Genomic DNA, 17,154 nt, shown 5'->3' with positions numbered 1-17,154 from the left:
AAAAAAAAAGATATTTTGATATTTTTCTTTATTTGTTTTCTGACATTAAAAAAGTTTCACAGAGAGAGACAGAGGTAGAGACGAAAAAAGAGAGGTTTTAATAATTAAACACAGAATGGAGTGATAACAATAAAACAAAACAGATTGTCACGGAGCTTCTTCATCACAGTTCATAGTCAGTCCGTAAAGATTATGTCTGTTCATCGTGCTGATGAGGAATGAAAAGCTGCCGACTTCCACATGAAGACGTAATTCTGGATATCGCTGCTCGCTGGATACATTTATCCCACAGATCTGATTCACATTTGAGTTCATCTGAGTAAATATCCCATAATTCCACGACGTCCACATGTTCCAACAACGTCGCTATGATATCTTTCCAAAGGAACCTGTGAAAGACAGAAAGATGAATACATTTCAGATAACACAGCAAGCAAACGTTTGGCATTTTGGTCAATATTCTTTTTGAGAGTATGAGAAGATTGATGCTCTGATGTCTATACATTTTATATATAGCTACTAACACCAGCCAGTTATCTTAGCTTAGTATAAGATAATATTTGTCATTAAACAAAGGTGTATTATGTTAATTCATCATCTTAAGAGGTGCTGGTAAACTGTTTTTTATCTTGTTTCTAGTCCTTATGCTAAGATAAGCTAACAGAATGCTGGCTAAAGCTTCACACTTAACTCCCTGCCAGAAAGGGAATACGTATATATTTCCCTTTAAACTCAGAGTTTGGGAATAGAGAGGTAAACACACACCGTCACCTCTGCTGAGCAGCTGCAGGTTGCGCCCCTCCTCCTGCACCTGAAGCTGCAACACCTGCTGAAGCAACTCCTGCCGCAGCGTTTCTTGCACAAGTCCCATCCTCTCCAGCTTCTCCCCGTTCAGACGCAACAACGCACGGCCTGCAAGGTCAAGTACAGGGTTTTATTTTTTAATCCATTAATTGACCGTCCATTGATATCTCTGCTGATGCTCTTGGAAGTGTCACCTGTGATGGCGTGGTGTGAAAATGCCTCCACGTAGGTTAGGTAGTTGTGCGGACAGTGCTTCTTCAGCCATTTACAAACATCTTGTTGTGACCACAGCACGACGGGACGGATCAGGCTGGGCTGCGTCGGGCTTGTGTGATATATCCCATAATTGTCACTGGAGCGGTACTGAAGACAAACAAACAGACAGACATTCAAATTAATACAGAGAACATGTATCAAAAGCATATTCCAACAATTTGTAATTAGATAGATGAAAAGATTAAACCCATCCTCAGTTTGTATGATAAGTATGCTGTTCAGACGGTTCGCTTAGCATAGCATAAATGCTGTAATCAAGGGGATACTGCTAGCCTGGCTCTGTCCAAGAGTATTAGCATCTTCCAACCAGCACCACCAAAGCTCCCCAATCAACACATCATGTCTTGTTTGTTGAATGAAAAACAAAAACCAAACAACAAATTGTGGTTTCACTCGGAGTTGTGCACAGGACCTATTTTGTAGAGCGGCTCACTGACTTCCTGGATTATCTACTGATGGGGGTTTGTTACCTGCAGACAGACCAGGCTATCTGTTTCTACCTCTTTCTAGTGTTGCAGACATGAGAGTGGTATTAAACCTTCTTATCGGGCCATCAACAGGAACAGGTCACTTAATTAATCAACCTCTTGATTGTGTGTTGTGTTGTGTTGGATGGAGGAACGATGGATTCTGTGCTTTCCTGTCTGGATATCTGGATCATATAATTTGCTTGTGGCTGTCGGCTCAAGCTCAGCACAGTATAAAGGAATAGTTACACTTGTTTACTTTGCATTAGCATTTCACTAACTAACACTAACATTCTAACACATGGGCTAATGTAAACAAGGAGCCCATTAGCTTCTCTGCGGTGGATTACTGCAACAATGCTTTCTCTTGCATTTTGATTTGTGTTGTTGTTGTTGATTTTTACATATTTTAAAGGCCCATCTAAAGGCAGACATCGCAAACTAGCTTAAGCTATAAATGCTATAGTGTGTGGTACCGTTTTACAAGCTTCATACCTGTCCCTATATAAATAAATATCAAATAAATAAATAAATAGCAACTTAATTTATTCATTTAGATATGGATTTAAACGTTATACAGGGCCTGTTCAAAAGCAGATTATTATCAAACTATTCCTTTACAGCTGCTTCCTGACCTCCCAGTACTCCACAATCTGCAGTCTGACCCCAAACCTGATCCTGAACATCCCACATCCATGACCCGCCATGCAGCTAAAACAACCAGCTGTGAACCTTACAAGTTCAGCATCAAACAGACAAACATGTGAGGCACAGATGCACATGGCTGGTCTGTACATGAGGAGCTGACATGATCGGCCCTCTCTGTAAAAGCAAGAACAGGTTTCAATCTCATTCAAGCACCCAGGGGACGATCATGACCATATGTGCGAGCAGATCAAAAACCCTCTGCATGGATGTGAAGTTGTCTGAAAGATCAGCAGCCACAACACATTGAGAGGAGCACGCAGGCAAGTGTGATCACGAGATCCGGCTCTTTAATCTTAAGGATGTACAGGATGTAAAGTTATGGAGGACGAGCCAAACTGGGCCTTTGATCCGTCGTTCGCTTTTAAAAATTCAGCAGGTTCAGCGCCTCTAAGATTTTTCTCAGATGCAGGAGAAGTTCTTCAAAAAAAAGAAAAAAGGAAAGCTGGCTCACATCTAAGACTCAGTGGGGCATAATCTGTGCTGGAGGGTCCATCTGATAAAGAGCAACATGTAAAATACAGAATATATGGAGTTCCTGCTGAAAGAGATAACAGTACTCATCCACTGAGGCTTCCAGTATTGTGCATTTTACATCATAAGTTGCTTTAGTGTAAATTGTATCTTTATACCTACAACTTGTTACACGATCTGATGAAACACTCAGAACCCAAAACTTTTCTCTTAATACTACAGCTTTACATGGCTGATGAAGCTAACATTATGAGTCACTCTTCAATACAGAAACCTATCAATGAACAAGTTACACAAACTCCCCATGGACAATTATCAATTTAATCAAAGTGTGTGTCAAGGAGGGATGCACGATATTATCGGCACGTTATCGGTATCGGCCGATATTGGCTTAAAAATGAACTATTGGATATCGGCCAACACGCTGATATCCGCCGATATAATTAACTGATAAAATAATGGGCTGCTGCATACTTGTTTAAATGCCCGACCTCGGCGCAATGTCCCCGGCGCAAAGAAGACCTGCGCGGTGCAGCGTGATGACGTCACATGTGTTTACCTGCAGCATGAGAGAGTTAGAAGCCAAAATGTCCGTGGTGTGGAAGTTTTTCAAAGTGTCCGAAATAGAGAGCAAAACTGCTATTTGCAATGACTGCTCAGCTTCGGTGATCGAGGAGGAGCCAAGGCAAAGTCTTTAAACACTACAAACTTGATTAACCATCTCAAGACCCGTCACCCCGACCGTTGTAACAAATGTGATAAAAGTATCACCATTATACTGTACGCTAATTCCAATACAGAAGAGAGTTGATGATCTCTGCAATTAGGTGTGCGGGAAAAAAATATCGGTATCGGTAATCGGCTAAATGAGTTGTAAAATATCGGCATATCGGATATCGCCAAAAAAACCAATATCGTGCATCCCTAGTGTCAAGCATTAGTCTTATTGTCAGGGGGTAAATCAGTTAGACTCTGGTTCCTGCTATCGAAACGCACACAGTTCCTCAAAAGGTTCCTAGTTCAATGGGAAAGTTCCTGCTGTCAAGAAGCACCTTAATAAGGTCAGACACAGCAGGAAATGGTTTAAATAGGTTACAAGTGTTAGAGAAGAAAGCAGCCTCACTGCCCATACAGACACATGCAGAGTAGCAAGTGTGAAACGAGCATGCTTCTGCCTCCTGACTGACTTTCCGTTACACAATGATCCACTTTTATCTTCATTCTGCCTACTCTTCACTTGAAGAGCACCAGTTTCCTTTTTTAAATTGTAGTTGCACTTTTCACCTCAGCACAGCAGCGCTATCTTGTCGGGAAATTGGTGCTGCCTAAAATCCTTCACTGCTGCTAGTGGGTCAGTGTGTGAATATTTTAAACTCCGAATTGGGCTTTTCTATGAATGCATGTATTATAAATGATCACACAAAGGACTGGTTCATCTCACAGCGTGTAGCAGTAAATACATTCGGTAAATAAGTGTAGAAAGCAAACATTTTCCTCAGCTGATTGAATATTTTATTAAATCCCATCTAGCCGTGTTTACTAGGGCTGCAAGTAATGATTTTCATTAGTAACTACTGTGACTCCCAACTATTTGTTTGGCCAATAACATGTCAGAAAGATGATAACGTCCAGAACAATTTCTAAAAGCAAAAGCTAGTAAAACTAATCTTCTCTTTTCCTAACCATCTGTCCAAAAGAAATAAAAGCAATATCACACAAGAGGGAGTGATGTTGTACTGAGTATCATGACAGCTGTGTGATATTGCTTTTATACAACCGTTACACAAGCAGCAAATAGTTGTTAAAAGTAACAATCAACAATAGGTAGCTCCTTTTTGCTAGACTAGTTCCACAGCTTAACTGAAACTGGACTTCTGTTGCCAAGCAACCCAAACATTCTCCTGCTCTCTGTCTCTACATGTTAGCACAGATCAGCTGTTTTTTTTATCATGTACATTTATCTGTATGTTTTAATTCAACCAGTGTAAGAAGAGTCTGCCGTGTGATTAAGAGGCACCAGCTTGATTAATGTAGATATACACGCTCTGCTGTGATGTTAATTAACAGGGTTTAGAACACCTGGCTGAGGCGGAGTGATACACAGAGTGAAAAGTCCCAGTGATGTTGTTCTCTATATCAGCACTCATGGAATGCCTCTTGTCCAATCAGATTACTTGGTCTTAACTGTTGTATAATTTGTTTTTCAATCATATAAGAGCAATAAAAGTCGTCATTAATTAGAAACTGGAATAAAAAAATTAAACACTCTTGCTTGAAAAATGTCAATAAATTAATAATCAAAATAGTTGCCACATTTTCTTTTATGAATAACTGAATGCATTGTGCTGCTCTGACAGAGAGACTATAATGAGTGTTTACTGTTTTTTCTCCCTTTCAGTGAACTAACATGTTCAGCGCACTTGTGAGATGTCGGTGGTTGGAGAGCGGATAAGAGCACTACATACAGAGGAAATCAAACCAACTGAAGGATGAGAAGCTGGACTGTGAAAGAAGTGAAAACACACTTCACATGTTCCAGTGCAGAAACACTTCCAAACACACAACCCTGATTAAGTTTATGCTCCTCAGGACCAAAATAAACCAACCGCTACATTATGTGCATCTAAGAGGATTGAAACAAACAGACAATGCTCTGTGTACAACTCTGTTATCAGCCGGGCCCCAGTTCTATGTTTGCAGCTTTGGCTCCAGCTCATTACCGTCTTTTAAGAGAGACTTCCAATGGGGTGAAGACAAAGGCAGGCGCTTTCTCACTGGTAACCGAGGGCTTTAAATGAGGCCAGTTTACAAAGCAAATGGATCGTCTCTGTCGACTGTGCTGTATCAGATAACAAAATGAATATCACATAAAAAAATCAATATGAACTGTAACAGAGAGGCTGCCGGACATTTCAAACTAAGAGATCTATAAAAAAGGCGTTGCTTACTGTTTATTACCCTGCAACAACAACTACACACTGCATATACATCAAACATGGAACTCAAGTCTGTTTCTTTCTGCTCTCAATCAACAGACACAGTAGTGCTGCTCCACAGCAGCAGTAGTGGAGGACCTGTGCTATTTAAAGCCATGCTAAAAGGCTGTTAGAGCCCACAGACCCGCTGGGGAGAGAGCAACTTCCATTCTCTGCTAACAAAGTGCCCATTTGCAACAATGGATGGTGACCGGCCACATTTGCCAGACTATGAATTTTTCTTTTCAGACTTTTCTGCATAGAAATCAGACGGTTCTGAATACCAGAGGAACATTTCAATGAATACACAAGTTGGTAAGAAAACACAGCAAGTATTTTTTTTTTAAAGATTCGATTTGCTTTGTGTCTGCATAAGCTGTAGTGGGGAATAACACATCGCTACATCTTCCTTGTCATGGGGCTACAATTACCTCTTCTTCCATATGATGCTGCCACTACAGTTAATATGAACCACAATAAGGATTTTCAAACAAAAATGAAGAATAAATTTGTATTACTTCTACCACTTAAAGTCAAACAGAACACCTTCTGTGTGAGGAAATGATTGAATGTAATCTAATTAATGATAAAGCAGCTGCTGTGTTTATTTTTCAAAAGAAGAATGAAACCCTGCGCTTGTATATTCATAGAAACAGGGCTGGGACTCTTTCCTCTGCGTCCTACAGACTGCAGCACATCATAACCTTGTATATTCCACAAGCATTGATTGAAGTGTTTTTCTGCTCTTCAACAAGCCCACACAGCATGTTATATGACATGAGTGATCTGAGATATCTGTTGTGCTCTTAAGTTTGGATGCTACTCTTAAAGTGGAACCAGCGAGCCTTCTTATAGAAGGAACTATTCATTTACGTTATTTTAAAACCCACTGAGTCAGTCGCTATTGTTAGCGGATTCTGTTAGATAACTTTGTACGTTACAGCACTGATGTGACTTACAAAACAGACTAAACAACAGCGAGATCCAACCAAGTCATCTGATTGGACAAGAGGATTCCTGTGCTGATATAAAGTATAACAGCACTGGGGCCTTTAACTGCATGTATCCCTCCGCTTTAGGTGTTATCAATTTACTATTATACAATATTAGTGTACAGCAATAAATTGTAACAAACTTTTTACTAAAATATTTTGCCACATAACTTTCTAATTATGAATTGCAACGTGTGGACATACAGTCCACTTCCTAATAAATGATTAAATAAACACAAAGTAATAATCTGTTAAAATAAGCCAATCAGCACGGCTGTAATTATCTTCTGCACTCTGCTTGAAGCCTTGTACCAATGACTGAATCACAGCGGTGCTGATATTCAGTACAACTGCACTCCTCCTGTGTGGTACTGCTTATATAACGTTGGGAGTCATCCAAATAACAGATTCTAGTAAGAGCAAGCAACAATGTTAGCTGCCCAGCTTTTTTACTGCCAATGTGGCTGTTGAATTCAAGTTATAGGGCTATTGCAATTATTTTCGGACAATAGATATTTCACAGATCAAATGACGTCCGAAGGTTGTTGTTTTTTTTACCATATAAGTACACAAGTCAAAACAAAGGCACATACTTCCCTGACCTTGGAGAATTAAAAAAACCTGGGGGTGTCATACAAAATCAGCTCATGACTCAGGTGTTCTGTTTGACATGTTGAGGTCATGGAGGTGTTCAGTACCTGCAGGGCTTCGGTGCCCGGCTGCTGCAGCAGCTTCACTCTCCTGCCTCCTGCCGTCTTCTGCCCACGCCCGTCATGCCAGGTTAGATTCCCACCTGTCCGTCGACTCAGCTGGTGCTTGAAGTCTTCAGGCAGCGCTCTGTACTCCACAGCCGGCCTGCAGAAACTGAAACTGGAAGCCGCTGCAGAGATAAAAGCAGGGAGGTGTAACGTTTAGACAGCCGGATCTTCATGCAACCACTGATGATTTAAAAGCAGCAGGAGCCTCGCTCAGCAAAAAACTCCTTCACTCTACGTGAGTTGAAAACAAAGGCTGTGTTGAACTCACCTGGACACCCTGTCATTCAGGGATGATCTCATCACGTAGTGCCTGCTCATACCTGCTCTTCTCTTACTGAAGAAACAAGTTATCTGAGACTGGACCATCTACTCTGTAATTTCAGTTAGTCACAGTTCAGGTACAACTGACACATTGTGCGGAGCTTGTAGGGGAATGTCAAAGCTGTGAGACGATCCACTTTCTCATCATTACGAGGTGGCCTGCAGGCAGACATCCAAACCCAGTCAACAGCAGGTGGCTGCCCAACATCCAGTAATTAAAGAAAGTGTGGAACTACAGTAAACACGCTGTTTCTGGCACACAGATCCTGGCAGAAAGCCACAGGTCATTACTGATTCATGTGCCAGATTGGAAGACTTCCCTTACTGTGTTTGAAGCCATGTGTGCAGCTGTGTTTGTTTGTGTGTGCGCTGAAGTTCGTTTTCAATATCTTAAATTGACTAAGAGAATTTGAAAAGAGGACAGAACGAGAGAAGCCATCAGGGGAGTCGAGGAGTTTGAGGAGATGAAAGAGCGCCTTTTTGGTTTTCTAGCTTTGTGCCTCCCTTTTCTGTCATTCAGCGTCTCCCCTGCTGAGAGCGCGGCAAAGACGAGTCCTGCAATCATCAAGGCAAACCAGCAGCATCAGAATATTATGAATAAAACTCTGGATGCCATTTTTCGTGTCTTTGAGGTATAACTCCAAGACTGTGTATGAACTCTCCTTCACAGTGGAACTACTCCCCCGAAGGCTGCAGCTGTAAACACAAATATGCCCCTTTCCCTGGATTAAATACGGATAATTAAGACCACTTGTCAGTTTTTTCTTCCCCTAGCTTTGCCTGTTTATGAGAGGAAAAAGTCCTCATTAACTAACACACTTATAAGCTGCCAGCACCGGATGGGAAAACACTTTCATGAACAGAATCTTACTAACCACACTTAAGTGTCTCGCCTGCTTGTAGTATCTTTGATGTGGTATTTTGCATGAAGATTTCACTGATGACTAAAGCTTTTTAAAGGATTTGACTCTGGCACTGACAGAAAAACATATGCTAGTCGAGTTTTTTTAAGACTAATAAATTCTGAAAAATTTAAAATGCTAATCCCATGGGCTTTCAAGTGAAGCTGTCTAATTAAAAGAAAAGTGAGTCTTTGAAACCAGTCACCACAGCAATGCTCACACCATACTGGTGACGCTGGTCGCTTCTGGTGCGCTGTCCATTTCAGCACCAGGTCATTGTCCTTCATAAAGCCACCCTGGACTCCTTCGTGTCGTAAAATCGCCGTAATGTCTCTACAAGCAGCACTAACTTTAAAGTAATCTACCATGCCCTGTGTTATTCCGTATATTATAGCTGCTAATGTACTGTTTCACCTCGTACTACAGTGAGAGTGCAGCAGGCGTTTCGTTACAAGACCACCAACATACCTGGCAAACCAGTCTCGCAAGTAGCGTCTTAAACAAACGACGAATAACCCCATTCATGGTTCAAGTTTCCACTGAATGTAGGCTAGTTCAATGAGCATTTCTTCGAAGTAAAGCCAACAAAAAGCGTCCTACCGTCCACAGCCATGATGTTTCCGTTCCGATTTGAATCTAGTGAAAGTCTCCCATCATCTCCGGTGACCGCCACACAGGCTGCGGGTCCTGCTTCCACCTCTCCGCGGTGTGTTTACCGTCAAAAGTTTCAGTGAGGTCTGGCAGCAGGAACGGCGCTCCACATCCTCTCAAGTCTTGTTGGGGAGAATTCCTTTAAACAAAACAGCCCACGTTTTCCAACGGTGTCATTCACAGCTGCTGTCTGTCTGCAGGCTGAAGTTGCAGAAGACAAGACAGGAATGTCCCCGAGCAGCAGCGGGCTGACTGGTTGAGCTGGTTCAGGCGGGAGCGAGCAGTTTGCGCGCGCGCGCGCGCGCTGTGTATTTGAGTGTGTGGGTTATTTTATGTGTCGTGAGAATCAGACGCGCGGCTTTTTCTCAAGAGCTTGCATGAGCGCAGCGAGCTCAAAGTGCAGCCCCGGGCCCTGTAATTAACGCAGCTAGTGAAGGCTCTGAAAAACAGCCGGATGAAAAGGCTTCTCATCACTGCAGCGTCCAAGTTAAGGAATTCCCCTTTGCCTTTTCCTAAAGAAAGGGAGCTCTGTGCGCGCCTGTGGGCAGTGGGCCCTGTCTGTGATGGACCCTCTATGTGGGGTTTTGTCCAGAAGAGCTTCAGGATCGTTAGAGCAGATATAAGAGAGCACCGAGCCTGCTCCCAGCAGCCCACGGTAACATGCTTTTCAGTAAAGGATAGCAGCGGATTAAATGACCTTTTAGGGTTTATAAGAATCACAGGGCCAACCATAACCATGGTTCTATTCAACTTGCAATATTTTATTTTATAAAACAGTTACTTCTGACCAAGTAATCTGATGGGACAAGAGGTATTCCAAAGGTGCTGATATAAAGTATAACAGCACAGGGACTTCGTTAACTATATGTATCACCCTGCCTCAGGTGTTCTTAATACTGTTTTTGAATGTTAATGCAAATGTCAGGCGCCTCTGAATCACACAGGCCACTAAAGCAACTGTTGACACACACTTGGTTGCATGATAAATGGAAACATTCAGATGCATGTACAAACAAAGCCGGTCTGAGGTAACATGTACACAAAGTAGCAGGGAAATGTTGTTGTTTCTGAACTAGTTGTGTGAGCAGAGCCAAATGAAAGATTTAACAGACAAAAAAAAATCATCTGTTGTTGAGGATTACTTTTAACTTTTACATGCTGCTTGTATGAATGTTGTATAAAAGCAATATCTCACTCGAGGTCCTGCAGTTGTACAGAATATCACCACAGCTTTGATTATCTTCAGCACTTGTCCTGCACCTCGAGACTATCGCTGAATCACAGCTGTGCTGATATCCTGTATAACAGCACTTTGTCCAAATGTTGTAACTTTCTCTGGTTTACTTTCTTTCCTTGTGATTAAACATTTTCATGTATTCCACTACAGCGAAACAAAAGGGGAAATTAAAGAAATAGAAGTAAAGAAATTAATTAAAAACACTGTTAAATACAGGGAAACAAAGAGCAAAAACTTTACACACTTTAATCACTGCAGAAAAAGATGAGAACAAAATGTTGGTTAAAAAAGGGGATCAAAGTTTCTCCCTCTAATCTGATATGAATTAATATTACCAGCTTTTACTTTTTAGTGTAACCTCTATTTAAATTATATTTTAAACTGCTATTTGTCCAACCTAAGCAGTACAGCACATAGAGTGTGGTTAAGGAGTTTTATATATATTAATTATATAACCCATGCTGTCTAAATCCTCCAATCATCAGCAGGAGGCAGCTGTCCATGTGGGATATGATCTCCCAGCACAAATGAGGCAAACATAAATATATTAAAATTCCTTAAAAAAGGAGGGCACACTGAATTTTGTTTTTCCACTGCTACAAATCTTACTAAAGCTTCAGGGAGCAGCTGAGATATCGGCCCTGAAGCTTCCGGACTGAAGTAAATGTTGTGGTTCTCATGTTATATTCATAAATACCTCACACTTTTACATCAGGCTGCCGAGGTTTGAAACAGCTGAAATCTGGAGGAAACGTAGAAGAAGTCCGACTCTGCAGCTGCTCGAATTCTCAAACTGGAACCAGCAGAAGAAAAGTGATTTGTCTCTGCACACGAAACACAACAGTCCTCCTGAGACAGATTCTGGCAGGTGAGAGTGTGATGATGAAAGCTGATTAGTGAGATGAAGGCAGCACATGAAACCAGAAATAGGTTCTGTGTGGCACCTGGTCAGTGACAGAAGGTGGTGCACTGACAGAACAGACACAGATGTTTATCCCATGATATCTGCATACTTTCTGAGTACAGGATTAATGCCTGTGTAGGTAAAAGGTAAAAGAAGTTTTCCAATGTTTTCATTGAGAATCGAAGATATTAAATGCTGTTAAAGTCACACAACAGAAACACAAAGGTTTAAGCAATCCAAGTTAAAATGCAGATCACACAAACAGAGTACGGCCCTCTGATGGAGTCTGGTCTGATTCTCACACAAATAAAGCTGCAGACATGTTCTCACAGATAGACAGTATGCTATTGTACAACCTGCCTCAGACTCGAGTCAATATATCCCTTTTAAAAGTTCAAAGAAATGGTGATAAGTATAACAGATAAAGCATTAGATATTGCTGGCGAGCGGATAACAGAATGAAAGAGGGAAAGGATTAGTCCATTGGGATGAGAGGGTGAGAAAAGACCCCCTTAGTTCACCTCAGAGTTTTGCATCACCCTGTTTATGTTCCATTCCACTACAACAACCCCACTGACTGCACTTCATCCTGCTTGTTACACTACTGCTTACTAAAGAAATCAATAATTTATCAATATTTACTTCTGCACCTTTGCACTGTTCATTGCACTATTGTCTACTGTCTATAAGTGTTGTTGTTTTTTTAATTATATATATATATATATATATGTATCCATAGGCCTTTATATAGTAGCTTTAGTTTTTAGTGCCTAAGCGTCTGTGTTATCTTGTCCAACCTGTCCTTGTTTTAAGTGCAGTATGTCAATTTGTGAGTCTGCATATTGTGAGTAAAGAAAAAAACAGGGTATGGCTGTGTCTGAAACCGCATACTAACATACTGCCTACTACATACTCAAACAGTATGTACTGCCTACTAACCTGCCTATTAGGATGCCGTTCGCATCATACTCAGAGCCGTCTTCTCCGTGTCACGTGACTTAATCGTTTACGTTTGTCCGGTCTGATCTCCGGCCCATCTCCGCCATAGAAGAAGCTGAATAGCCGCAATGCATTTTGGGGCGGTTGAGTACAACCAGTGAGCTCCCGTCTCATACTCAAACATCCGGGCCGATCTAGTATACATCCGGGCATTTCTTGCATACACAAAATTGCATACTATGAAATGGGAACGCATGACATACTCGATTTGACGTCACGGTTAGTATGATAAGTATGATAGTATGCGGTTTCGGACACACCCTATGTGCCCACATACTTGGCCAATAGAACTGATTCTGGTCATTTGACACTTGGAATAAATATAATTGGTTTAAAAAGGATTTCATTCCTTACGCTAAAAAGTTAGCTCCTAAGACAGTTGGAACTGCTTTCATGGCAACTGTAAAGTCGTTAAGATCAGTCTACTAGCTACTATTACTCACATTACATCAAACATTTACACTGATGGTGAAGTATGATGAGGTGAACGGGTCACCTTGCTGAATCACAGCGGCAGCAAGGTTTTCTGTCTCACCACTGTCAGAGCCTGATGACATTTTCTTTTCTATTCAGCACTCTTTAATCAGTCTTGCATCCCATACCATGTTCCTTTTAGTGTTTAATTCATGCTTTCTTCAGTTTCGTAGATTCCTCTGTTGTAGCCTACAGCTCTTTGTGTCTTATAACCGAGTCTCTTTCTTCCCCTATAGTCAACGGACCGATGCCAAATTAAGCTGACGTCTTTCCGCGGTCTGACATGAATAGAGTTTGTCCTCCAGAGTCTGTGATCAGATCTGTGTCCCCAGCAACAGTGTGTTCTTCACAGCCTGCTATAGAGAAAAAGAAGACCCTACAATGCTGTAATTAGCCAATCAGAATTGAGTAATCACCACAGCCAGGTAATACGTTGACATGGCGCATCTGCACCATCTCTGCATCACACAGGCAACAGGCAGTCTGAGGATAATGAAAGGGTGGGTGGGGTACAGAATAGCCTTCAATCCAAAAGAACCGTTACACCGCTGCCCACAATAGTTTCACAGTTTGAGGTGCTGTGTCAGTCCTTCCTCAAATGTCCTGATTTAACTCTCTCTCTGGTTGAATAAGAATCAAAAGCTGCCAAGAGTGGATGTAAGGCAGAGCTCCCTGCTGCGTTTGATGTTGCATCATGTGATTGATGTTTATTTAAAATGACTCCACACTAGATAACAACCTCTGCCAGACATTCTCCTCCATCCTCCCACAATCTGTGCCTGAAATACTCCCAGTTATTCTCCCATTCACGAGCGGTGGTGACTGCCTCATTGACTCCAGCCGACAGTGGTCACTGAATTACATTGTAGTACATCCCAGCTGCACCACAAACTGCTCATGGGACCGTAAACCCAGCACACTAGTTTGAGTGTAAGAGGGAGTGTGAGTTTTTCTGCAGATGTTTCTAAGGAAACAGAGACCGGAGCACTGGGGCTCCTCTTAAACTTTAAGCGCGGACACATTTGGCCTGGTTAGTGCGCTAAGAGATGAAAGGAAGCGCTTGAATTAATAGTTTCCACAGGAGAGTACATCAAAGAGCCTCAAATATTAATAGTATACATTTGAGGGAACTCTGAGCAGCTGCTTTTGTTTTAACGCTGAACAAAGGAATTCTCTTCATCAATTATTTTTATGGTCATTCAGGAGAGAGCCAAGAAGTCCTGCCCTGTCTCATACTGTTAGCCCAAACATACTGCACTCTAACACTATTAGTTAATGGTTCTTATTCAGCAGTAACTTCACCCATTAAGGAGCTGCTGATGAAGTCAGAACATTTGGATGAATGAGGGAAGAAACTGGCTGACTCTCCTCTGAACATGACACCAGCACTCAACACAAGGGGGCAGCCTCATTCTGTTTACAGAGGGACACTGCGCTCTGTTGGTACTCAGTAATGTGTGGCCAATGATCAGCATCAAACCAAAATTACTTTACACAATCTATACCTTAAAAGAAAGGTAAGTAATGTATCCTTAAAAGAAACTAACTTTGGCATTATAAAGGATTTTAAAACTGCAGACATGTTTGTAGTTTTGCTACAATAATAAAAAATATTAAAACATTGACTTATCACACATTGGTACACACATGATATTATACCAGATTCCTGTGCCTGTAAACCTGTGATGGAAACTAACAAGTACATTTACTTGTTACATTTACAATTTTGAAGTACTTATACTTGCACTTCATGCTTCAATGCTTTCAGATTAAAGCAGATGATTCATATAAATAAATTCATATAAACAAACTAATAAATTATGATTTAGTATTGGAGCATTAAACCACCTCAGTATTATATAAACTACTTGCAGTAACCCTCGCCTTTACCTGCTGCAACATTTCAGTGATGTACACATCACTGCATTGCTCATTTTATTCAGCTAATCTAATAGACATGATTCTGCAATAAGAACATGTACAGACACAAAGTCCTGAACGCAGCAGCCCCTGGGCTCGACTCCGACCCTCTGCCCTGTGACAGAGTATTACTATTAATACTATGTTTGATACTATGATGATATTATATCTTGAACCCAATTTTTCTGTACTTTTTACTACAATTAGATTTTGAATGCAGGAACTTGCAAAATATTTTTTCATTGCACATTTTATATAAGTAGTAGATCAGAATACTTCTTTCAACTCCACATAAAGATAAATCAACAGTAAACAGGTTGGATCAGAAAAGCTGAAATATACTTCAAAACTTGCTACACTACTATAACCATCTGTCTGTTTAACTATACATATATTTGTGTATGTTCTCCAAACACACTTGAATTTAAATGGAGTTCTGATCGTATCAGATCTGATCTCCAGTTCTGGTCTCCATCCAGTTTTTTCAAGTAATCTTGAGGAGGGATCTTATGTAAGGAGAAAGTTTAACCATTTAGCCCCTTCACTGCCGCTTTGTTAACACTGTGCGAAATTTGACTTATAAAAATGGCGCATATTGTGATTTCAATATGGCATCACAGTTTAATGTGTCATTTTTTGAAGTCTGACAAATTGTAAAAGGGTTTGTAAAAAGAATACAAATGATTTAGTTTAGCAAATCAAAGAAATCTAAATCATTCACAAATGTGAACATTGAATGTTTGTGACAAAGTAATACAAATAATACAGAATAGACTTTTTCCAAATTGTTTGGAAACAGTAAACTGAATATGATAGATGTGTGCAGACAACTGCAGAAACCCTGAGCATACTGACGTAGGAGGATTCATCAGGAACAAAAGAGAAAGCTGGAACAATCACGGTACAAAAATTGAAAACCTCAAGAAGGAAGCGGGCTATTCTTGTGCAGACGTGTGTGTGTGTGTGTGTGTGTGTGTGTGTGTGTGTGTGTGTGTGTGTGTGTGTGTGTGTGTGTGTGTGTGTGTGTGTGTGCGCGTGTTAGCCGTCTCCAGATGTGTACACACTGCCCCGAGTCTGGCAACAGCAAACACACTGAACTTCTTGGCTGAGGTGTGAAGTGTGCTGCGACCTCTGGCTCCACATGTGGCCACCAAATTAGGTTTGTTCAGACTAACATTTGTTTTATCTAACGACTGAAGTCTCAAGACTGTGACGGCTCAGAATGAATCCTATTTTCACAAGAACCAAAAGGTAAAAACACTCATTTAAAAGCATCCTAAACCAGATGAAACTAAAACAAAACAATCTTTCATTGAGAGGCTTAAAAAAGAGGCACAAAAGTGTAACACAGGAAACAAGGCGACCAATTAAACGTGTTTGTTCTTTAACATGGCTGTGAACATACTGGAGCGGATATAGGCGGCTCTAAAACAAACAGACAGTCCTGCAACTAAACCTGCATTTCCCCTTAAACTCTCCAACACACAATTATGCTTTACACACTTTTCCTTACACATGTAGCATTCAGAAACGTGTGCTGAGAGGGAATACGTGACTAGATGTGGGTCATGCAGTGTTTGCAATCAGGATTTAGCAGGCTCATAGTGTTGGTAAAGTTCACTTCAGTGCATGAAGAAGCTAAAAAAAAGAGAAAAAACTGTCTTTGGATCCTGTTCCAATTTACGTTATTTAATGCCAGATAAAAGAAATGCTGGAAATGATTTCATAATATTATGTGCCAGTAGTGTTTGGAGCACACTGCCAAAGCCACACAGTCCAGAAACGCACACACTTTGCAGAAGACACACACAAAGAGATTTACAAGCCAGCTCAGAATTTGGACCGCTGGTGTTAAAACTAAACAAAGAAATGTGGAAGGGATAAACAGAAATGCTGCTTCCCATATGTTGCACAGACTTTCATAGACTCAGCAGCGCGCAGGGAAATTTGGCCTCACCCTGTTCATACTGCGGCGATGCCGAGAAGTCAATGAACAGCTCAAGTCTGACGTATGCGTTATGACGGGCAGGTGAGTGGAAGCTGAAACAGCTGTGACTGTGTGATGCCATTCAAGGGGAAACTCTGGGTGGAGCCGTCGGAATAAAGCTGCGCTTGTTTCGCAGCGGCAGAAAGTCCGAGCCTGGGCGCTGGTGTGCCCTGCAACAAGTTTCACATCATACAATGAGAGCTTGTTTACAAATCGAGAGGGTAAAAGAGCTCACGGAGAATATGAAACACGCGCACACACTGGGGTGTTTCCAGGTAGAAGAGGTGGGACCTGGCACAAACAGGATA

General features: G+C 41.2%; 1 protein-coding gene across 4 annotated transcripts; it reads right to left on the bottom strand.

The window, feature by feature from the left end:
- Positions 1 to 45: 45 nt before the first annotated feature.
- samd10a (sterile alpha motif domain containing 10a) lies at positions 46 to 9,542 on the bottom strand. 4 transcript variants are annotated; one of them, XM_069659845.1, is made up of 5 exons: positions 9,275 to 9,542; positions 7,392 to 7,573; positions 999 to 1,167; positions 766 to 912; positions 46 to 389 (listed from the first exon to the last, which is right to left on the bottom strand). In XM_069659845.1, exons 1-5 carry the CDS (start codon positions 9,285 to 9,287, stop codon positions 367 to 369), a joined length of 534 nt encoding a protein of 177 aa, XP_069515946.1. In that variant the 5' UTR covers positions 9,288 to 9,542; the 3' UTR covers positions 46 to 366. The 4 variants fall into 4 exon arrangements, with proteins under 4 accessions (XP_069515946.1, XP_069515948.1, XP_069515945.1 ...); XM_069659847.1 differs by having other exon boundaries at positions 772 to 912; XM_069659844.1 differs by lacking the exon at positions 9,275 to 9,542 and adding an exon at positions 7,720 to 7,774.
- Between the last annotated feature and the right edge of the window lie 7,612 nt (positions 9,543 to 17,154).

The sequence above is a fragment of the Semicossyphus pulcher genome, unplaced genomic scaffold (assembly GCF_022749685.1).
Source record: "Semicossyphus pulcher isolate SPU_LCO1_2020_fin unplaced genomic scaffold, fSemPul1.0.p SCAF_13, whole genome shotgun sequence".
Classification (NCBI taxonomy): Eukaryota; Metazoa; Chordata; class Actinopteri; order Labriformes; family Labridae; genus Semicossyphus; species Semicossyphus pulcher.
Note: the sequence above shows the minus strand (reverse complement) of the source record. Positions and strands in the feature narration are given on the sequence as shown.

What these genes read in the sequence shown, in the direction of transcription:
- samd10a (XM_069659844.1), bottom strand. An exon ending in CGGGCACCGAAGCCCTGCAG is followed by an intron (nt 1,168 to 7,391) that starts GTACTGAACACC and finishes GTTTGTCTTCAG; the next exon opens with TACCGCTCCAGTGACAATTA. An exon ending in GCTGCTCAGCAGAGGTGACG is followed by an intron (nt 390 to 765) that starts GTGTGTGTTTAC and finishes TGTCTTTCACAG; the next exon opens with GTTCCTTTGGAAAGATATCA.